The sequence below is a fragment of the Zootoca vivipara genome, chromosome 2, assembly GCF_965207765.1.
Source record: "Zootoca vivipara chromosome 2, rZooViv2.hap1.1, whole genome shotgun sequence".
NCBI lineage: Eukaryota > Metazoa > Chordata > Lepidosauria > Squamata > Lacertidae > Zootoca > Zootoca vivipara.
Window position 1 is genome coordinate 107,006,297 of NC_142584.1, and position 23,493 is coordinate 107,029,789.

At 47.5% G+C, this 23,493-nt stretch overlaps 1 protein-coding gene across 1 annotated transcript; it reads right to left on the reverse strand.

The window, feature by feature from the left end:
* Positions 1-5,388: 5,388 nt before the first annotated feature.
* On the reverse strand, positions 5,389-23,061 carry LOC118076210 (killer cell lectin-like receptor subfamily F member 1). Its single transcript, XM_035098838.3, has 6 exons — positions 21,670-23,061; positions 17,936-18,034; positions 9,718-9,867; positions 8,143-8,297; positions 7,642-7,754; positions 5,389-7,019 (listed from the first exon to the last, which is right to left on the reverse strand). Exons 1-6 carry the CDS (start codon positions 21,734-21,736, stop codon positions 6,896-6,898), a joined length of 708 nt encoding a protein of 235 aa, XP_034954729.2. The 5' UTR covers positions 21,737-23,061; the 3' UTR covers positions 5,389-6,895.
* Between the last annotated feature and the right edge of the window lie 432 nt (positions 23,062-23,493).

Here is a 23,493-nt window from a genome sequence, read left to right on the forward strand (position 1 = left end):
CAATGCCAATAAAAACAAATAACTATATAAATAAAGAACCTACCCATGATATGCTGACACAAAAACCCTCCACAAAGACTATGCAATATAATGAAAACGGCATCACCCCCACAACCCTCTCCCTCTCTTTTTCCTCAATGTCTATGACAATGTAATGTCTATGACAAATGTAAATGAACCATGAAAAAAGAATCTATGAATTGAAAGTTGAAGTGCTACTTTTCCTTGTTTGTTTTGTACCACAAAAAAAACCTTTTAATCACAATGAAAATGGTGGTGCTACATTTTTAAATCACATTTAACTATTCCTACTCATCTTGAAATCTATTTTCATATGTTTGTATAATGGATGATCCTGAAATATATTTTTGTAAAAAAACAAACACCATCGATTAATAATGATCAAAAGAATGGGGGGAGGGATACTTCAGTTGCTGGTTTCAAATGTTTCCCAAATAACAGCTGGTTGCTCTGTCCATGCAGTGGGATCCTAGAAGGCAAGGGTGTTCTGGATTTGGGTGGCATCCAATGCTAATCCTACTCATTGAACTTGTTGGACATGGCAAACTTGGGCTCATTGATTTCATTGGGTCTACTCTGAATAGAGGTTGGTTGGTGGGGGTGTGTGTTATTGGGTTATTGTTTTTATTCTGAAGTCGTGATCTTTTCTGTGAACCACCCTGAGACCTCCGCCCTGAGGGCAGAATATAAATTCAATAAATAAAAATAAATAAATACAGCCCATTATCTCTGTCATGCTTGATTCCTATGCTTCCACTTGGTAGCTGGTGATTCTCTAGGAAGGATGGGGAGGTGGAGAGAAGAACACATGGCTGTTTGTTGTATGTCACTCAGAGGCTGCATGGCAGCTCTTTCAGACTTGCCTTCTCACGTTCCTCCAATCCCTGTCCCCTGCTAGCATTTGATTGATTGATTGATTGATTTATTGAATAAAATTTATATGCCACTTGATTGTAAGAAAAAAAACCACTTAAGAGGTTTATCAAGAAGCCTTATCAAGTAGCTGTTACCGGTTTCCCACCTGCCTGGCTTAGTAGCAGAATTGGGTTTCTCAAGTGGGGCTTGAGACAAGGTTTCTCAAGTGGGGCTTGCAACCCCCAAAGCACCAGGCCAGAGTTATATAAAACTGTGAGATTCATCTCACCAACCCTGTCTGCAGAACAGCCCTGTGCAATGGGCTCTCCTTCCCCTATGCCCCTCCAATTACCTTGGGGTGGGTGGGATAACCACTGGCAGAGGAAGGGAGTACGGTGGGTGCGGCCCGCACCGGGTGTCATCGGGGGGGGGGGTGTTGACAGGGCCGTCTCTAGGCACGGGTCCGGTGGTGTGGGATGCCAGGCCACCAGGGGCGCCACTGCGCCTGCTGACAGGCACAGCCCCAGGCGCGCCTCTCAGCTGTTCAGCGGCTTCAGGCTGCTCTCCGGAGGCACGCGGGCCCTGGGGCCGCCTCCGCCGCACGCAGGGGTGTTGCAACGGGGCGGGCAGCACCCCCTGGCCCAGCGCCGGCCCTATGGCAGGCTGAGTGGCGCAGTGGAGCAGCGCCCGCCCGCCTGCCACACTGGGAAACAGGGCGGGGCGCCAGAGGGATCTGTCGCGCCAGGGCGCCGGGTATGCTTAAGACAGCCCTGGGGGTTGACATCGCTGTGCCACCCCCCTGGGACACTCACCAAGCGTGGCACCCCCCTGGGATGCTTGCCGGGTGCAGCTGGCCCTGACCCTGGGTGCAGGGCAGGCACGCCGCCCTGGGCGTCTGAGTGGCTTGCTCTGCCACTGGGAATAACCCCAGAACAGCACAGGGGGATGATGGTGATGATTATAATAATTGGTTACTGATACTCTGCCCTGGCACAAGGCCAATTGGCAGACCAAATATGTATGCAAATGTGACGTGAAGGTTGGCAACATAAACCCTTGCAGGTGACCGCAGTGCCCAGAGACACAGGTTGCGCACCCACAGGAGTGACCAGAGGAGGAGTGCAGAGAGAAGAAACGCCATGATGCATTACATGTGAAAAGGATCTAGGAGTCTTGGTTGACCACAAACTTGACATGAGTCAACAGTGTGATGCAGCAGCTAAAAAAGCCAATGCAATTCTGGGCTGCATCAATAGGAGTATAGCATCTAGATCTAGGGAAGTAATAGTACCACTGTATTCTGCTCTGGTCAGACCTCACCTGGAGTACTGTGTCCAGTTCTGGGCACCACAGTTCAAGAAGGATACTGACAAGCTGGAACGTGTCCAGAAGAGGGCAACCAAAATGGTCAAAGGCCTGGAAACGATGCCTTATGAGGAACGGCTTAGGGAGCTGGGTATGTTTAGCCTGGAGAAGAGAAGGTTAAGGGGTGATATGATAGCCATGTTCAAATATATAAAAGGATGTCATATGGAGGAGGGTGAAAAGTTGTTTTCTGCTGCTCCAGAGAAGCGGACACGGAGCAATGGATTCAAGCTACAAGAAAGAAGATTCCACCTAAACATTAGGAAGAACTTCCTGACAGTAGGAGCTGTTCGACAGTGGAATTTGCTGCCAAGGAGTGTGGTGGAGTCTCTTTCTTTGGAGGTCTTTAAGCGGAGGCTTGACAGGCATATGTCAGGAATGCTTTGATGATGTTTCCTGCTTGGCAGGGGGTTGGACTGGATAGCCCTTGTGGTCTCTTCCAACTCTATGATTCTATGATCTGCAGCAGCACAACCAGACGCCTTCATCTGCCCCAGATGCAACAAAACATGTCTCTCCCGCACCAGTCTCTCCAGCCACAGCAGGAGCTGCAACCGTCCAACAGCTTGACCTCATCTCCAAAGGCGCAGTCCTCCATTGTCTCCCAATACAAATGGATGACAACCAATTATACCTTGCCCATCTGACTGGGTTGCCCAAGCCCCTCTAATATGCTCCCATAGACAGAACATTCAACCCAGCACATTCATTCAGCCCAAAGTCCCTTTATTAGACATGCCTATGTCGAACTCCGTGCTCTCTGGGTCTCTTCTAAGTCCAAAGGCTATGAAGTATGGCTGTCAATGACCACAAGGGGGCCATGTTGTCTGTCTGGTAGGCTGCTGTCTCAACAAATGCCACTGCAGAAGGACTATGGCATTTAAATCTGAGCAGTATTAGATACTTGGGGGTTGCAATTCCAAAGGACCTCAGCTTAAGATAAAGGATTATGATCCACTGCTAGCGGAGAGGGGCTGGATGAGGAAAGCTGGGCTAGCCTCTCTTTGCTGGTTAGAATCTCATTGGCAAACATCTCATGGCTGCCCCAGCTGTTATTCTTATTTCAAATGCTGCCCATTGGGTTAGAGGATGGGCACTCGTCTATTGAACGGTCTTTGAACGGTCTCGAGATTCAAAATTTACAAATGCACCATGATTCATGTCAATTATACATCATATAAAAAGGTAAAAGACTCCTGGATGGTGAAGTCCAGTCGAAGGCGACTATGGGGTTGTGGTGCTCATCTCTGCTTTCAGGCCGAGGGAGCCAGTGTTTGTCTACAGACAGCTTTCCAGGTCATGTGGCCAGCATGACTAATCCGCTTCTGGCGCAACGGGACACTGTGACGAGTGCCAGAGCACACGAAACATCATTTACCTTCCTGCTGCAGTGGTACCTATTTATCTACTTGCACTGGTGTGCTTTTGAACAGCTATTGCAGAAGCTGGGACAGAGCAATGGGAGCTCACCCCCATCTCAGGGACTCGAACTTCCGACCTTCCAATTGGCAAGCCAAAGAGGCTCAGTGGTTTAGACCACAGCGCCACCTGCTCCCTTCCAAACAAGAACAAGGAATGACCCAGGTGAGACTCGAACCCACAGTCCCCAACTCTGGAGGCTGATGATTTATCCATTAGGGCACTGGGTTACCTCGTATATGGGTGCTCCCATCCCTGAATAAATTATACTTAACTAAACTTTAAGAGGTCCCGAGTCCATTTTTGAGAGCAATGTTGTTGTCCTTATTCCACCAACGTTCTGAGATCTTAGGCAAAGCACAGCAGTACCGAGCATGGGAGGCAAATTGGCATTATTGGACAAATGACTTGTTTGTGGCTGGTTGGCCCCTAGATGGCGGTCATGTAGCTAAGCTACAGAAAAATGTGACACAATTGGCTGCAAATAATCGAGATGCAGACTTCTTGCAAAGCTCTAAAAAGAAGGGTCTACATGCAGGGACCTGACTTTCGAACGCTGCTGCAACAGTGATAGCCCCAAATTGAAGGATGTCGTAACAATTCTGCATTAAGCCCTTTTATCCTTTTATCTCTGAACCGCTGGTAAATTTCTGAGAGGTATTGTAAGGGGATTTAGGATGAAACAGTGAGACAGAGAAAGACAGACAGACAGACAGACAGACAGGGGGGGATGCTTAAACCCAGTGAAGAGAGCATGCTATGATGGGAAGGGTGTAACCAGATTGGCACATTATTTTTTACATGTGATCTTGTTCTGTGGTGCAGGCACAGGAAATTGCAGCTGTTGTTAACCAGATGGCTTGTTACACAGAGACTTAATCTTGTACTGTATCTGACAGCTGCTGCCTGGCTAGAAAGAGCTCCCCGTTGCATGCATCGCCATCCATGCAGTTCCCGTTGCAGGGATGGGGGTGCAAAGTCTGGTCTCTTGCCTTAGCTAAAAAGCAAAGATTTAAGGTAAAGAAGGGTGAAAGCAGGTAGAACAGGTTTTCAGGTACATATGTGGAACCCCTTCTTCTTTTACGTGGCCATTTATTGACGTACAGTCATACCTTGGTCAACGAATGCCTTAGCAGTCGAACGTTTTGGCTCCCAAACACCACAAACCCGGAAGTGAGTGTTCCGGTTTGTGAAGGTTCTTTGGGAAGCCAAACGTCCGGTGGGGCTTCCGCCGCTTCCGATTGGCTGCAGGAAGCTCCTGCAGCCAATCAAAAGCTGTGCCTTGGAAGTCGAACGTTTTGGAAGTCGAACGGACTTCCGGAATGGCTTCTGTTCAGCTTCCAAGGTACGACTGTACAATACAATACAATAGCCACATCTCCAGAAAAATGTTTTGGTTAGATTACTGAGACGTCTCCCTGGCTAAGCAGCCCCTGGTGGGCATTGCTAAGTACATTTATTTAGGGTGCTTGGGAATTTTCTTTTCCAACATGTCAAACTCTAGTCTAGTGCACTGTGTTGTTACAGTCACTGCTCCCCCCCCAAAAAATGTTTAGGGGTACTCTCAATTTGACTCAAGAAAATCACAATTTTATAGTTCAAATTGGGAAAAATTAATGCAGGAAATGGACAAAAGTACAAAGATTCACAACATGTTTAAGGGTATGTGTACCCCTGCATCCCCCCCAGAAGAAAAAAACACTGGTTATGGTTATGTTAAAGTTATTTTGTTTAATTATTTATTGAATGATGTGGTGCAGATAGACAGACAGACAGACAGACAGACTGTATCTGTATATGTGACTGTCAGCCCTGGGCTTGGCTTTTCGGGTCATGTGGCCAGCAGGACTAAACTGCTTCTGGCGCAATGGAACACCGTGACGGAAACCAGAGCACACAGAAATGCTATTTACCTTCCTGCCGCAGCAGTACCTGATAGGTTTTTAGGAGCTGGGACAGAACAATGGAAACTCACCCCGCCGCGTGTATTTGAACCGCCAACCTTCTGATTGGCAAGCCCAAGAGGTTCAGTGGTTTAGACCACAGCTCCAACTGCGTCCCATGGTCCTGTGGGCCAATGGTAGGAAAGCAAGTGCGTTTATTTTGTTTTTGCTGGCTCCTTCCATACAGCCCACATCTGATCACCAGATCCCTTTGTATACCTGTGATATTTAACTGGCAACCTCCCACTTGCAGCCAGTAGTATGAGTAGGGTTGCCGGACTCAATAGAAGACAGGACTTCTGTGCTTTTAATTGCCCTGCTCTCTTTTGAGTCTGGAAACCTTAAAGAGGAAACCAGCAGACCCTTTGCTTGGAAATTAAACAAAGGGTCTGCTGGTTTCTCTTTAAAGTTTCCAGACTCAAAAGGGAGCAGGCCAATTAAAGGCACAGAAGTCCTGTCCTCTACTGAGTCTGGCAACCCTAAGTATGAGTTGACCTGGAGAATATTCTATGCAAATTAAGTTATTGGCACAGGATAATGTACATAGGAAAATGTTCTGGTCAGCTAATTTAGCATGTTTATCTCGAAAGCCGAATGGAATCTGTTCCGGAAGTTCCGTAACCAAGGTATGGCTTCCAACTGGCTGCAGGAGCATCAGACGTTCGAGTTCCAAAAGAACGTTCGCAAACCAGAACAGTCACTTCTGGGTTTGCTGTGTTCGGGAGCCAAAACGTTCGACTCGCAAGGCGTTCAACTTCCGAGGTACGGCTGTCTTTTACTTATATTTTACTAATATGCAAAAACTTTGAAACCAGTGAAGATATGACACGGAAAATTCTCCAGACCACATCATGGCATACAATAGGACGCCTCTATCCCACTCTGCCCTGCCCTGCCCGTTTCCAGCGTGTGTATTTGCCACATCCAGTGTGGCACTAGAAAAACAAATGAACACTTGCAAAATAGCAGAGTGTGACAGAGATATGGGGCTTGGGCTGAAGGGGGTCACAGAGTTCAGGAGGTTGTTTCAGGAATTAAAAAAATAAAAATACTTGGCCATTTAATTTACAAAGTTATATATATGTCTGCATACCTGAGGATTCAGAAGCTACCAACTAATTTTTAGATTGCCCTGTTTCCAAACTAATGGGAACTTAAGGCTCAGGTGTACTATTAGAGGGGATGGTGATTACTTGTGATAGCAGCTCTTCCTCGTACAGCCTTTCTGCTTCAGGGAAATAAAAAGGGTCTATTATACTAGCATGTGAAGGTTGGTGGCTGGTTTTCACAGGTTAGAACAAAATGGCTTCTTTTTCACAAATCCACCTAAATTCAGCGGTGCACATTTCAGAGCGAACTTGACCGGATTTCACAACTCCACAACCGGCTCCAGTTTCCGGAAGAGGCAATGGGAACCTGTGGAAATAGAGAAAACCTCTGGTCAGTAATTTCACAATTCAAGGAGCACTGTGCAGGATTAGACCAAAGGTATACAGTGGAACCTCGGTTTACGACTACCTCCGTTTACGAACGCTTTGGCGAGCGAACCCCGTGGACCTGGAAGTGTTTACATCCGGGTTCCGCGGCGTCGGATGCACAGAAGCGACCTGCGCAGCTCGCGCATGCGCAGAAGCGATCTGTGCAGCGTGTGTGTGTGTGCAGAAGCGCTCTATTGGAGCTTCGTGCACGCACAGAAGCGTGCCTTCGGCGAGCAAACATCTCCGCGGAACGGATTGCGGTCGCAAACCGAGGTACCACTGTATCTTGCCAAGAAGTAGGGACCAGCCATTTGTCTGGAACATGAGAAGAGCTGCTGACAGACTCCAGCAGGTGTCAATCTTCTGATGCCATTATGTCAGGTGGTTGACAGGTACATGGAAGTTGGACCACAAGGTGAGGAGAGAAGAATCTGCCCCGCCGGACCAAGAAAGGTTCCCCTGATCCAGTCCAGCTAGCAGATGGAAATGAGGTGTCTGCAATTCAGAGAAAGCTATTACAGGAAAGCTTGTGTTTGAACAAACGTAGAAAAAACACTTACAGGGTTTGATTTAAGGCTGAGCCTTCCACCCAGATCCAGGTGTTGTGCAGGGGTGTAACATTAAGTCCAATCCAAACAGGATATTTCTCTTGCGTGACGTCCTGTATGAATTCCTGCCAATAACATGAGGAAAATTGTAATTCTGCCAGTGTTCTTGTTTCTTTGTTGAATGACATTACACCTAGTGACTGTTGGGCAGGGATGGTTTCAGTTTCTCTGGTCTAATTTTTTCCAACCTTCAACTCAGTCCTCTACATTTCCACACCACTTAGCGTTTTTGTGTGTGTGAATTTCTTCTAATACAGTATACCTATTTTAGAAGCAGTTTTGCCCAATGCATACATTTTTGCAAAGGAAGCTTCCCTAATACAGTGCATTTTTTATTTTTATTAATGCAATCATTTTATGCATGTTTCATAACTCCAGTATGTGCATTTTTGTACACAGCACTTGACTGAAGACCTGCATTGCAAAATCCAGAGTCACGTTGTTTTTCCCTACCTTTTCTGCCCAATCCCGGAGCACTAGCATTTGAGATCTCTTCCTGGAACAGTCGCTGTAGCCCCGAAGCCATGGCCATTTCTCTTTAGAAAACCAGTAGCACTTCCCCTCCCGTGCAACCCAGTTGTTTGGACAGAGCTTACACCTGGCACTTTCTATAAGGAGAAAAAAAAGAGAGAAAGAAAAGGCATTCGGTTACAGTGGTACCTCGGGTTACAGACGCTTCAGGTTAGAGACGCTTCAGGTTACAGACTACACCAACCCAGAAATAGTACCTTGGGTTAAGAACTTTGCTTCAGGATGAGAACAGAAATTGTGCTCCGACGGCGCGGCAGCAGCGGGAGGCCCCATTAGCTAAAGTGGTGTCTCAGGTTAAGAATGGTTTCAGGTTAAGAACAGACCTCCGGAATGAATTAAGTTCTTAACCCGAGGTACCACTGTATTTAAGTCTAGTCATCATTTCAGCTCTTTACATACAGTGGTACCTTGGTTCTCAAACTTAATCCGTTCTGGTTGTCTGTTCCAAAACCAAAGCGTTCCAAAACCAAGGTGTGCTTCCCCACAGAAAGTAACGCAAAATGGATTAATCCATTCCAGACTTTAAAAAACAATCCCTAAAACAGCAAAACAAAATAAAAAAAATCCTTCCAGTAGCACCTTAGAGACCATCTAAGTTTGTCATAGGTATGAGCTTTCAGAAGAAGTGTGCATGCACATGAAAGCTCATACCTATGACAAACTTAGTTGGTCTCTAAGGTGCTACTGGAAGGATTTTTTTTATTTTGTTTTGACTGCGTCACACCAACACGGCTACCTACCTGTACCTAAAACAGCAATTTAACATGAATTTTACTATCTAATGAGACAATTGATGCATAAAATGAAAGCAATATCAAATCAAAATACTTTATTCGACCGATAGTCAGACAGAAAAGCAATAAACAATGTACTGCAGTCACACAATCCATCAATCAGTAGCTGAACTGGGTTCCACACAGTCACAAAAACAAAACAAAAAAGAGCCGCAAAAACAAAAACGCAAAATAAATAGCAAAAACAGACAGACCTCAGCGTAACACTCAAAATGGAAGTGTGGCACTCAAAACGGAAGCATAACACTCAAAACGGAGCATGTTCGGCTTCCGGAAAAAGTTCGCAAACGGTACCAGTTACTTCTGGGTTTGCAGTGTTTGGGTTCCAAGTTGTTTGAGTACCAAGGCATTTGAGAACCAAGGTACCAGTGTATTACAAATGAAGACTGAACTAATACTCCATGCTCTGGTAGCTGCAAGGTGCTCTATGTGAAGCTCCCCTGAAAACTGTTTGGGAAACTACAGAATTCAGCAGCCAGATTGCTGGTGGGGATGGCTGTGAGAAGGAGCATGAAGCAGCCACACTGCTTGTCTATCAGTGTCCAAGCCCAATTCACGGTGCACAGGTTAGTTTCAGAAGTCCTAAAGGACGCGGGACTCAAATATCTCACTATTTTCAGACCCGTCCCTACATAAGAACCTCATTTACACCAATAACAGGCAAATGTTTCAGGCACTGTAGGAGGAAGAGGTGGGAGCTTACCTGTAAATGGCTCACACAGGTGAATGGCCATCTGCTCAGAACAAGGGCTTCCACCTGCTCTCATTGCGCTTTTCAAGGTTCCTGCTTCATCCTGAGTAGCACTGGCAGCTGTTCCACGAGTCTCACCTTTACATATGCCTCCCTGCAAAGCTTGAGCCGCAGAGGGGCAGATGATATCAGAAAGCCGTTTTACAATAAATCGCAGCACAAGGTAGCACAAAGCAAGTGTTGGCCCACAGTTCCAAATGCATTTCCCCTCCCCATCTCTTTCCTTGTTGCCAGAAATATTGTGAACCACCCTGATATCTTCAGATGAAGGGCGGTATATAAATTTAATATAATTGAAATGTACTCGGAGTCGAGAGTGAATTTCATGCTCTTTATTCAGCTCATAGTCATCAAGGAGAAGAGGAGAAGAAGAATGGCTCTTTTCCCAAAACCATCTGCTTATATACATTATTTACACAATGGGCCTTGCGTGATTGGCTACTTCAGGGCTACATCTGTGGGCCAATTATATTGTGGATTGACTTCTGCCTGCAGCCTGATTGGCTGCTCCTACAGGCCAATCAGGTAGCAGATTCACTTCTGCCAGCCGCCTGATTGGCTGCTCAGCAGGCCAATCAGGTTGCGGATTCACTTCCACCTGGAGTTGGATTGGGTAGCTCCCGCTGTTTCTGAATCCTATTGTTCTAGGATTCAGCTCAGTACATAACACCCCTCCCCTCTAAGTTCCAGTCCTGCCCGGGAAGTTGCATTCGTAGTCCCCAAGGTCTGCTGGCCGCCTCCGTGTGCGTTGTGGCCTGGGGTGTTCCTTGGTCAGGGGTTCTGGTTCTGGCTCGTGTTCCGAGGCTGCTGTCTGTGCCGGGGCTGTCTGGTCTGGCGCCACTGAACCACTAGGTTGTGGCTCTGGTTCCGGTGTCCTTCCAGCCTCGGGGCGCCCCTCTGTGCCTACTGCTTCTGCTTCCCCTGCCCACCCCTCTCGCTCTACAGGCCTCACTGCCCTGCTGTCCCCTTGGGACCCCTCTGTCCCGCTCTCCTCCCGGGTTCCTCCTGGGAATCGTCGCCGTAGCTGGTCGCAGTGGCGGCGCCAACATTGCCCCCCTTCCGTTAGTACCTCGTACGACACGGGACCGGTCACCTTGGTGACTGTGGCGGGTACCCATGCTGGGCCTGCCCCAAAATTCTTTGCGTACACTGCGTCCTGGGCCACAAATGTCCGGGGGTTCCTGCCTTTCCCCACCACTACCTCATCCTGAGCTCTGTCGGGGTGAAGTCGGTCCAGTCTAGTTGCAAGGCGCCGGCCCATTAGTAGTTCAGCTGGGCTCCGGCCCGTCGTTGTGCTTGGGGTGCTGTGCTGTGCTAGAAGAAATGCGGCAAGGCGGTATTCCCAGTCCCCTTGTGTCATGCGGCGGAGGCTGTCCTTGGTGGTCCGCACCATGCGCTCCGCTTGGCCATTGGTGGCAGGGTGGAATGGTGCTGAGCGGATGTGGCGGATGGCGTTCTGCGCTGTGAAGGTCTGGAACTCCTCTGACGTGAATGCGGTTCCATTGTCCGAGACGAGGGTGTCAGGGAGCCCGTGGGTTGCAAAAAGCTTACGTAGTACCCGGATGGCTGCCGCCGTAGAAGTGGACGGTACCAGTGCGACCTCCAGCCATTTGGTGTAGGAATCCACCACTATGAAGAATGTTTTTCCCTGGAAGGGGCCAGCGAAGTCCACGTGCAAGCGTGACCATGGATGTCGGGCGGACTCCCAGGGCTGGACTGGGGCCCTTGGGGGATCCGGGCGGGATTCTTGGCAGGTCTGGCAGTGTTGGACCCAGGCCTCTATCTCTCTGTCAATCCCCGGCCACCACACATAACTCCTGGCAAGGGCCTTCATCCTCACTACCCCTGGGTGTGTCTCGTGTAGGGCTGTGAGGACCCTTTTGCGGAGGGGCTGGGGAACAACAACCCTGCTTCCCCATAACAGGCACCCCTTGTGGGCCGACAGTTCATGTTTGCGGTTTGTGTAGCCAGCGAATTCTGGCCCGGGGCTGCTGCTGGGCCATCCTCGCCACACCCAGTCCAGGACCCGGGAGATGACCCTATCTTTTGTGGAATGGTGCGCAACTTCTTGTGCCTGAATGGGTCGGTCGGGAAGCAGCTCCAGGGTCATAACCTCTTGCGCAGGCGCTGGGTCGGGGCCTGTTTCTGGTAGTGGTAGCCTGCTGAGGGCGTCTGCGTGGCCCATCGCCTTCCCAGGGCGGTGGATTAGTGCATACTGGTAGCCGGCAAGGAAAATTGACCACCTGAGGACACGTGGAGACAACACTTGGGGGGTCTGCTTCTCGGGGGCAAACAGGCCAAGCAACGGCTTGTGGTCAGTCACTATGGTAAAGGGCCGCCCGTACAAGAAATCATGGAATTTTTTTACGCCCTTCACGATTGCCAGACCCTCCTTGTCAATCTGTGAGTAGTTTCGTTCGGCTGCAGCAAGCGTCTGGGAGAAGTATGCCACCGGCACCTCTCTTCCATCCGGGAGTTGGTGTCCCAGGACAGCGCCGATGCCATAGGGAGAGGCGTCGCATGCCAGCACCACTGGCAGCCTCTCGTCGAAGTGTGCCAAGACCGAGTTCGAGACGAGCAAGTCCTTGACTGCCTGGAATGCGGCCCTTTGTCGCTGGCCCCACACCCAAGGGGCCCTTTTATCTAGGAGTCTGTGTAGGGGCTCCGCTACCGCTGCCTTATGCGGAAGAAAGGCATGGTAAAAGTTCAATAGTCCCAAGAATGACTGAAGTTCGGGCTTGCTCTTGGGCGCTGGGGCCTCACAAATGGCCCGTACCTTGTCACCGGTTGGATGGACCCCTTCTGCGTCCACCTTAAATCCCAGAAAGTCCACCTGCGGCACTCCCAGTAAACACTTTTCCCGCTTCACCTTGAGGCCCGCCGTCTGGAAACGGTGCAGGACGGAGCGGAGGCGGTCCTCAAATTCCTCTGGTGTGGGCCCGGCGATCAGTACATCATCGAAGAAGGGGGTGACGCCAGGAATCCCTTTAAGGAGAGAGTCCATTAGATTCTGGAATATGCCTGGTGCCACGCTAACGCCAAATTGCAGCCGCTTTACTCTGAATGCCCCTCTGTGCGTCACAATCGTCTGAGCCTCTGCTGTGGCTTCGTCCACAGGCAACTGTTGATACGCTTGGGCCAAGTCCAGTTTGCCAAAGATTTTTGACCCAGCCAGGGTGGCGAGGACATGGCTGACCACTGGCACTGGGTATGCATGGGCCGTGAGAGCCTTGTTTATGGTGCATTTGTAGTCTGCACAGATGCGGACCGAACCGTTAGGCTTGACGGGTGTGACAATTGGAGTTTCCCAGGGGGCGTTGGGCACCGGCTCCAGCACTCCTTGCTCCACGAGTCGGTCCAATTCCTCGTCTATGCGGGGTTTCAGGGCGAACGGGACCCGGCGGGCCTTGTGCCTGATGGGTCGTACAGCGGGGTCTAGCTGTAGGGCAATGGGGGGTCCTGTATATCGTCCCAATGCCCCATCGAAAACCCCTGGAAACTCTTTGCATATGGCGTCCACGTCCACTTGTAAGCTAGTGCGGTTCACCCCGGTAACGGCTAGCCCCAGAGGTCCAAACCATGCCAGTCCCAGTAAGCTAACGTAGGGGCCCTTAACTACCAGCAAGTCCAATTGTTGCTTTCGCCCTCGATATTGCACCCTGAAGGTCCCCACCCCCATTGTAGGGACCTTACGTTTCTGGAAGTCCCGGAGGGTGAATGGGGCCGGCCTTAGTTTGGGACCCCCATTAGGGCACAGTTCCCTTAATGTTCGGGCCGAGATTATGGATAGAGTTGAACCCGTGTCCAGCTCCATGCGGCATGGGGCTCCCTCTATCTGTACCTCTATATAAATTTTCTCTGTGCTGGGATGGGGCAACTGGAATACCTGGTAGTCCGTGATCTCCGTCGAGTTGCCTTGGTGCATGGTGCCGTGTGACCTGGGGCTCCTGGGTCGGTCATCTGATGCTTGTCGACGGGTGAGTCGAGCCCGACACACCCGGGCGATGTGTCCCAATTTTCTGCACTGCCTGCACTCTGCGTTGCGGAAACGACAGGTCCTCCTCTCGTGGTTCTCCCCGCAGCTTGCACAGTTCCCTCCTTCTCGTCGAGGCTGCTGTGGTGTGTGTGCTGCTTGAGTGCGCCGCTGTACTCGGTGTACTTCCTCCCTGTCAGATTCGGATTCGTCGGTGAGGTCTTCGTGGTAGACCCTCGGTTGGGATGGCGGGGCCGGTCGTGCCTCTTGCGTTGACCTCTCGGCGGCTTCGGTTGCCAGGGCTTCCTCCAGAGCAATCTGGAACGTGAGGTCTTTTTTGGCGTAGAGGCGTCGTTGCAACATCTCGTCCCTCAGGCCACCGACGAGGCGGTCACGAAGCATGTTCTCCAACTCTGAGAAGTTGCATAGCCGGGCGGCTTGGCGGAGGGAGGTCACAAACCCAGTTATGGTTTCCCCCGGGGCTTGCCGCTTTGCGTAGAAGGCATTTCGGCAAGCTACCACCGAGGGCTGTGGTGAGAAGTGCTCCTTCAGCCGTTCCATTATTGTTTTGTAAGAGACGGTAGCGACATCTCTAGGTGCAAGGAGAGCCCGGGCGATTTCAAACGTCTCCTCTCCACAGACGCTGAAGAATGTCGCCCTCTTCATGGCATCGTTGGTGACTTCTTTCGCTTGCAGGAGGAAGTTGAAACGGGCGGCGTACCCTTCCCAGTCTCCTGATGCTGGTTTGAATGGCGAGAAGCTGCTGTCGGTTGCCATTCTGGGTTCCTTGGGTCCTGGAGCTGAAGCCTGGATGCACGGTGCGATGCAGCGGTGCAGCAGGTGGCGGTGCTGCGGTGCAGTGCGTGGTGGCGGTCAGCTCAGCAGGATCCCACCTTCGTCGCCAGTGAAATGTACTCGGAGTCGAGAGTGAATTTCATGCTCTTTATTCAGCTCATAGTCATCAAGGAGAAGAGGAGAAGAAGAATGGCTCTTTTCCCAAAACCATCTGCTTATATACATTATTTACACAATGGGCCTTGCGTGATTGGCTACTTCAGGGCTACATCTGTGGGCCAATTATATTGTGGATTGACTTCTGCCTGCAGCCTGATTGGCTGCTCCTACAGGCCAATCAGGTAGCAGATTCACTTCTGCCAGCCGCCTGATTGGCTGCTCAGCAGGCCAATCAGGTTGCGGATTCACTTCCACCTGGAGTTGGATTGGGTAGCTCCCGCTGTTTCTGAATCCTATTGTTCTAGGATTCAGCTCAGTACATAACACCAATAAAAGTCTTTTAGAGAAGTGGGTTTGTTGCATAAAAGTGCTCAATCGATGACAATTGTGCAACCAGAATCTTGCCAGAAAGTGACTGAATCCCACCCCAAAATAGTGACAGGCAGGAAGTGTCCTTAGACAACAATCACTGGATTTCTAACATCTGAGGCCTAAAATGAATTGGGTGGTGGGCCACTGAAGTGGAGAAACTACAGGAAAACTCTCCTCCTGCTGCTCCCCCCCCCCCAAAATACTGTTCTCCTGGCCATTTCCCCCTTTCTGGATGCAAACCTCTGCTGCAAGTTAAATATGATGGGAGCAGCAAGGGTTAAGCCATCCCTTTTGCCTGCTATACCTCTGTATTAAGGGACGTGGGTGGCGCTGTGGGTTAAACCACAGAGCCTAGGGCTTGCCAATCAGAAGGTTGGCAGATCGAATCCCCGCAATGGGGTGAGCTTCCGTTGCTTGGTCCCAGCTCCTGCCAACCTAGCAGTTCAAAAGCACATCAAAGTGCAAGTAGATAAATAGGTACCGCTCCAGCAGGAAGGTAAATGGCGTTTCCGTGTGCTGCTGTGGTTCGCCAGAAGTGGCTTTGTCATGCTGGCCACATGACCTGGAAGCTGTACGCTGGCTCCCTCGGCCAGTAAAGCGAGATGAGCGCTGCAACCCTAGAGTCGGTCACAACTGGACCTAATGGTCGGGGGTCCCTTTACCTTTACCTCTGTATTCCCTCCCAGCATCAAAGGCAGGGAGCCAACCTGAACCATTTTAAAAAAATCTTTATTTAACCCTTCCAGCCTTGCAACACTCCAGATGATGTCACACTGCACTCCCCCATCCCCAAATACCTACTTATTTATTTAATATATTCCACCTTTCTTCCAAACTGGGATTCACGGTGGCTTTAAAAACATCATTATAAAATGCAAGGTAATAAACCAATAGTTAAGACACACTCAGAACCAGCACTAAAGTGCAGTTTGCCCTGGCAGCAGCTAGGTGGTCAACATCATCTGCACTTCATTTTTCAATGGTCTGCCTGATTAATAAGGTCTTATCCTGTCAGAGGAAGGGAAACAAAGAGGAAGTCTGTCTAGCCTCTTGTATATTTGGTGGAGCTTTAAATCACATACTTCCCAATTCCACCATGAACCAATAATATGAAGCAGAAAGCACTCAAGTGATGATTTGAAGGATGAAAGAAAGGACACTCACAAGCCCTGTTTAGGGAGGCTTTCAATGTTTAATAGATTATTTTATTTCATTTTTCTGTTGGAAGCCGCCCAGAGTGCATAGCTGCCAAGTTATCCCTTTTTAAAGGGATTTTCCCTTATGCTGAATAGGCTTCCTCGCGAGAAAAGGGAAAACTTGGCAGCTATGCCAGAGTGGCTGGGGAAACCCAGCCAGATGGGCGGGGTATAAATAATAAATTATTATTATTATTATTATTATTATTATTATTATTATTACTCGGTTAGGAAGCCATAATGCCTGCAACGCTCAACAACACAGTTTTGTTATACGTATAGTCTTAGAAGGGGACTTGTGGGGGGAGGGAGGGAAGGTGGATGGATATGTTTGTTTCTTCTTTATGTTCTGTCTTTTTTGTGTTATTAATAAAACCAATAAAAATTATTTTTTAAAAAATAGAAGGGATTTGACTACGTTGGTTGTCATTAGCAGTGCATGTGCTTTACAAATCACCACTGCACCACTGCTCAGGGCAAATGTATACTCTAAGGCTGCAATGAAACATTATGATAGTTACGGTATGCCTTTTGCCCAAAGCAGCAAACTCGAGTTTCCTCCGTCTCTGTCTCTGTCTCTCATTTGCAACATCTTCTGCTATGTGTAATGCGATTTCACCAAAGGCTACAGTGCCCCACCTCCCTGCTTCATTGGTTGACACTTGCCAGGAATGGAAAACACTTTGCATGCAACAACAAGCCTAATATTTTGCATTACTAGGTGTCACCAGGGAGAGAAAGAGAACTAGGCACTTTCGTTGCAGCTTTGGGCAGAGGCACATTGCACCCTGAGCTTTAGAGTCTAGACTGATGGTCAGCATGGCCAGCCATTATTTGGGCGGACACACACCCTTTCAGGTGTCTGAAAGCCTGCCGCCCTGAGGCCACCGCCTCACCTTCCCTCGTGGGCAAGCCGGCCCTGAGAGTCAGAGAACCTCTATCTAAACTGAGAAGATACCAAGTGCTCTAGTTTAAGATGATCCACCTTTCCTATACATTTACTGGAGGAGGGTACACAGATCCCCTTCGTTGTCTCCCCCTCCCCTCACTCTGTCAGGAGTATGAGCAGGAGTCAGGCTCTGGGGCCTGTAGTGCTTTGCAGGACTGGGGGCTGCCTCAGCTTGTGCTGGAGAGGCAAGGAGTGGTCACTCAGGTGAGGCCACTTGATACCTCACTGCACCTGGTGGCAGGAGCTGGGAGGGATAAAAGCTCAGCATTTCCCTTCAGCTCTTTGCCACAGCAACTCTCTCCCTGCCTGGTTGCCTCTGGCCTCTTGCTCCTTGGACCCTTGCCTTGCCGCCGCCTTGCTCCTTGGACCCTTGCCTTGCCGCCGTCTTGATCCTCGACCCTTAGACCTTTGCCTTGCCGACGCCTTGCTCCTTGACTCCCAGACCTTTGCCTCTGCCTTGCTCCTTGACCCTGCGACTGCCTGCTGCTGGACCCTCAGCCCTGCACCTGTTCCTGCTTCTACAGCACCATCTTGCCTCTGGTCCTGACGTCCTCAGTCAGGGCTTCAACCGCCCGCCGACCGGACCATGACACACACTGAATATTATTTCCATTTTTTTCCAGAGTTTGGCTCGAGCACTACACATGCCGTGTGATTTCAAAATGAAGTGGTGGTGGGTTTTGGGGGGGAGGGGTCGGGGACAAAAATAGACATCTAAGAACTTACCAAACACGGTCAGTGCAATCCCAGCCAATCCCAGAATGACACAGGCTGCCCCTAATATCCCCAGTGAGATTTTGTACCGAGCAAGTAGCTGAGAATTGCCTGCAAGAATTCAAAGTGGAATGAGGAAACTTAACCACAGTTCTGACCCTTGGCAGCTTTTTTTTTTTTTGCAGCATACATATTCAAACACAGCACTAAGATTGCCTTGTCTCATATTTTTGGCACTGTGGTTAAACCACTGAGCCTAGGGCTTGCTGATCAGAAGGTCGGCGGTTCGAATCCCTGTGACGGGGTGAGCTCCCGTTGCTTGGTCCCAGCTCCTGCCAACCTAGCAGTTCGAAAGCACGTCAAAATGCAAGTAGATAAATAGGAACCGCTACAGCGGGAAGGTAAACGGCGTTTCCATGTGCTGCTCTGGTTTGCCAGAAGCGGCTTTGTCATGCTGGCCACATGACCTGGAAGCTATACGCCGGCTCCCTCGGCCAATAATGCGAGATGAGCGCGCAACCCCAGAGTCGGACACGACTGGACCTAATGGTCAGGGGTTCCTTTACCTTTACCTTATCCTGGAAACAACCGTATGATCTGAAATCAGAAACAATCATTATATTCAGGACAGAGAAGCTGTTGTTTTAAACACGCCTTATTGGCTTTCTGCAGAGGCTCCTTTGCGCTAAGGTTTTGCAGTGTCTGAGTGGCACTGATGGAGGAGACCTAAGAACGTACCAAAAACCCCTGATGGATCAGGCCAAAGGCCCAGTTAGCCCAACACCCTGTTTCCACAAAGCCAAGCAGGTGCTTATGCACAGTTTGCAAGCAGGATATGAGCACAATACCACTCCCCCCACTTGTAGAGCAGAAGTATCTTTATTTGCATCAGCCACTAGCCATAGCATTAAAAGAAAACAAAATGTACTGAAAATAGAGGTAAAAACTTAACTATAGAAAATACATTTTTGGGGATTTACATCAATAATCAAATAATATAACCTATTCTAATTGCCCATGCTAAAAACCTTGCAGTTTTTTGCTGTCACCTGATCATCTTGATCTGCTAAAAGAAAGGACACAGTAGCAATGGCTTGGCATGGACAATAATAGAGGGGTAATAACCTCACTCCTCAAATCTTTATAAATAGTGCAAACCAGAAGCACATGAGCCACTGATTCAATACTGCCACCTCCACAGGGACATAACTGTTTTTCCAGTGGATTTTTTTGAAATCGACCCTCGAGGACAGCTGAAGGCAGCCTATTCAACCTTGTGAAAGTGAAAGTGTGTGTGTATTTAGGAATGGTTAATTTTTTGCAAATAGGGTAACAAAGTGTCAAAATGACTAGGGGGAGAATAATCATACCATGGAAAATTTTCCTTATTGTGGCCAGATTGTTCTGTCGCTTGATATCATATAGGTGCTGCCTATTTAAATTATTTGCTTTACTAAAGCCCAGTGTTAGTAACTGTTGTGGCGATACACCAGAAAATTAAAGCTTTTGGTTGACAATTTTAGTTCGAGCGCTCTCATGACAATCTTGCAATACTAGGGGTAGTAGACCAGTGGGGTTTAAATTTCGGCGGAGCCAATAATTAAATGTCCTACGTCAAATCTGTAATTCAACAGAGTGGAGGTTAGCCTCTAAGCGCAATGAAGCACTTGGAACACAGGATGGAACAGAAAAAAATTGCCTTAGGAACTTAGATTGAACAGCTTTTGTATATCCAATGCGACTGCCTGTCCAAGTTTGAGCCCCATACAATAACTGTGCTAGGGGTTTAGCTTTAGCCATGTTTTGTATGGAAAAAATGTGTCAGAATTTTGGCCCTTTGGGAAACTGTTTCATTTGCATATTTCTGATGTGCTCCTCATGACCCTGTTGACTGAAGAATAAGGCTGAGGTATTTAAAGACTTTAATCTGTTCAATTAGCTGTTTATCCATATACCATCTATGGGCCCTATGGTTTCTTGAAAACACCACGACTTTAGTTTTCTTGTAATTCACAGCCAGCTGTTCTCTTTGGCAGTGCCCTGAGAATGTCCTCATCACTCATTTTAGGCCCATTTTTGTTTGTGATAGAGATATAAGTACCACATCATCTGCGTATAATAATATAGAGATGGCTTTTGTGGCCAATTTAGGGGCACAATACTCTGGAGATGTTAAACTCTGGAAAATATCATTTGTACATGAATTAAACAATGCGGGAGCTAGGATACAATCTTGCTTAGCTCCCTTTGTGGCTGGTACGGATCCTGTGAGCTGCCTATTTGTACAGCAGCACACTTTCAGCACAGTGTTTTCATATAGACATTTCATCAAGAACAATAATCTTTTCTCTGTAGTTGAAGAGTTCAACTTATCCCACAGTCTGCATAGCACACCACTTTGTTTCTTAACATACTTATCTATAAAATGGACTAGTACAGAGCAATTATCTATAGTGGAACTGTCTTGTCTAAATCCTGCTTGCTCTTCGGCAAGAATAGCTTCATCAATTATCCAATCAACTACGTAGCTTATTGTAAAGGTGCTTTGCATGTCATTTGCTAATTACAGGTAGCAAACCAATTGCTCTATAACTAGCCGGATTGGATATAAGGCCCTTTTTGAATAAAGGGATGACTACTGCTGTGGCCCAAAATTCAGGGAATAACCCGGAGGAATCGATAAATGAGAATATTACCAGCAGCAGGGAGGCCCACCAATCGATGTTAGATTTCAACAGTTCTGGGGGCAAATAGTCTATACCTGGTGCTTTATTATTTTTTAACTGTGAAATAAGGTTCTTGACCTCAGTTATAGACACTGGATACATGTAATCTCCAGTAATTGGTATCCAGAGGTAGACCACAGCAGTAATAATAATCATAATAATAATCATAATAATACAAATTTATAGAATACATCACAGCATAAATTCATCAGAGCAGTATCAATGATAAAAATAAAGCCAAACACAAAACCACAAGCTCTAAAAACAGTAAAACTTGCAATGCAACACAATTTTATCAGATACAAAATTTATCTGATGCCACTGGTGTTGTGAATTTTCACACAAATATAAATCATAAAAAAGTTTAGCACAACAGTCATACAAAGTATAAAATAAAATGAACCTTGTGCCAAACTCTGCATTCACTGCTAAGCTGCATTCACTGCTCTCTGCATTCACTGCTAAGCAGTTTACTAAGTATAAAACTCACTTACAGACGAAAGTTCATACCAAAATAAAAAACTTAGTTGGTCTCTAAGGTGCTGCTGGGAGGAATTTTTTAAATTTTGTTTCGACTACGTCAGACCAACACGGCTACCTACCTGTAACTTACACAGGGTGGTATTCGACTAAATGTTACTCAGAGTAGACCCACTGAAATTAATGCACATGACCAAGGCTATCCTCCTAAGCCCACTTTCACCTTGGAAGTAAGCTCTATTGAATTCAGCAGAACTTTCTCCTGAGTAGACATGGTTAGGTTTGCGCTGCAATAAATTTCAACGAATCTACATTGAGTAAAAACTTAGTTGAATACAACCAACAAAATATGAACTACCGGTAGCAGTGATACCCCCAAAAGTTGCTCAATCCTAATTCAGAGAGGGTTGTGTGCCCTAGAGAAGCACACAAGAATAATATTATATTAATAATAATATAAACGTGCAAATGAAGTTTTTTTTCCTTAAAAAACAAACAAACCCAAGTTCAGGACCCCGAGGGAGACATGGCAAACCATACCTTGCGTTGTAGAGTTTTTATTACTTGGCTGGGGACTTAACGCCATGTAGCCGTCTTCATCTTCCATGGCCCCAAATGGTTATATCTCAAGAGACTTATGAAAAAGAATGAGCTTGACTAGATGCTGGTTATTTCTCTTGAATGTGTGGGCCTTAGGGTTGCAAAGGAAATGCGAACACCTTTTCCGGCATCTCAACTGTGAAACCACAGGTAAGGTCTTAAAAGTGACCATAATAGATAGTAATCTAACACAGTATGTAGCAGGCAAGGGCTTTGCCCCAGGATCTAGCACTTTTCTTCGGTACCAGATCTCAAACGCATATGCAGGCTGCCAATATCGTAGTATTCAAAAGCACGCTGCCTCCGATTGGCAGCATCACTAGAAGGCACTGAAAGCCCTATCCTTCATGAATTCATCTAGTCCTCTTTTTAAGCCATCCATGTTGGAGGCCATATATTTGTTTTTTGCTCTTCCACCCAGGAGCTCAAGGTTGTATATATTCCTCCCCTCTCCTCCTGCCTTTTACATTTGCACATTGCAACAGCCTGCGAGGCGGATAGACTAAGCTAATGGATGTACATTGCACAGCAGCTCTTGTTAATAGCTGAAGGGATGCAGCGGGCCTAATCCAACACCCTTTTACAGGTGAAACTCGGAAAATTAGAATATCGTGGAAAAGTGCATTTATTTCAGTAACGCAACTTAAAAGGTGAAACCAATATATGAGATAGATGCATGACATGCAAAGCAAGATATGTCAAGCCTTTATTTGTTGTAATTGTAATTATTTGTCGTTAGGCGGGTCAATTATAAATGGAATGTAATTAATGAAATGTAATAACGATGTTTATTTTTGTACTATTGTTAACAATTTGTTTTATTACTGTGGAATTTCCAAAAGAAAGCATTTGTAAAAATAAAAATAAATAAAAAGTTGCATTACTGAAAGAAATGCACTTTTCGACGATATTCTAATTTTCCGAGTTTCACCTGTAGTTTGCTAGTCTTCATTATAAAACAAATACTCTGAGTGTGTGGAGATTTTGTGCTTTGAGATCACTTGAAGCATAGCATCCTTATGGTTACAATGAGTAAAATGAAGTTTGCTTCTGCTGCTCTGATGTGAAACACAGCTACTTAGGAATAAGCACCATTTTGTTGTAGAAATGGGTAATAGTGTGGTGTAGTGGTTAGAGTGTCAGGCTAGGAACTGGGAGAGTGGGATGCCAATCCACACTTGGCCATGAAGCTCTCACTGGGTGACCTTGGGCCACTCACTGTCCCTCAGCCTAACCTACCTCACAGGGTTGTTGTGGGGGTTAACTGAGGAGAGGAGAACCAAGTACATCAGCTTGAGTTCCTTGGAGAAAAATGTAATACTACTACTACTACTACTACTACTAATCTAATTTTCCAAGTTTCACCTGTAGAATATGGCTATTTTTTGGGGGGGGGGTATTGTTTTTGGTTTGATTTTATACGTTGTGGTCTTGTTTGTGAACTGCCCTGAGACCTCCAGGTATAAATTGAATAAATAATAATAATAATAATCCACATACAGTGTACCAGGCCCACAAAATCCTGTTGCAGTTTCCATCCAGCATCTCCTGCCTAAAGGTAAAGGTAAAGGGACCCCTGACCATTAGGTCCAGGCGTGACTGACTCTGGGGTTGCGGCGCTCATCTCGCTTTATTGGCCGAGGGAGCTGGCGTACAACTTCCAGGTCATGTGGCCAGCATGACTTAGCCGCTTCTGGTGAACCAGAGCAGCACACAGAAACGCCGTTTACCTTCACGCTGGAGTGGTACCTATTTATCTACTTG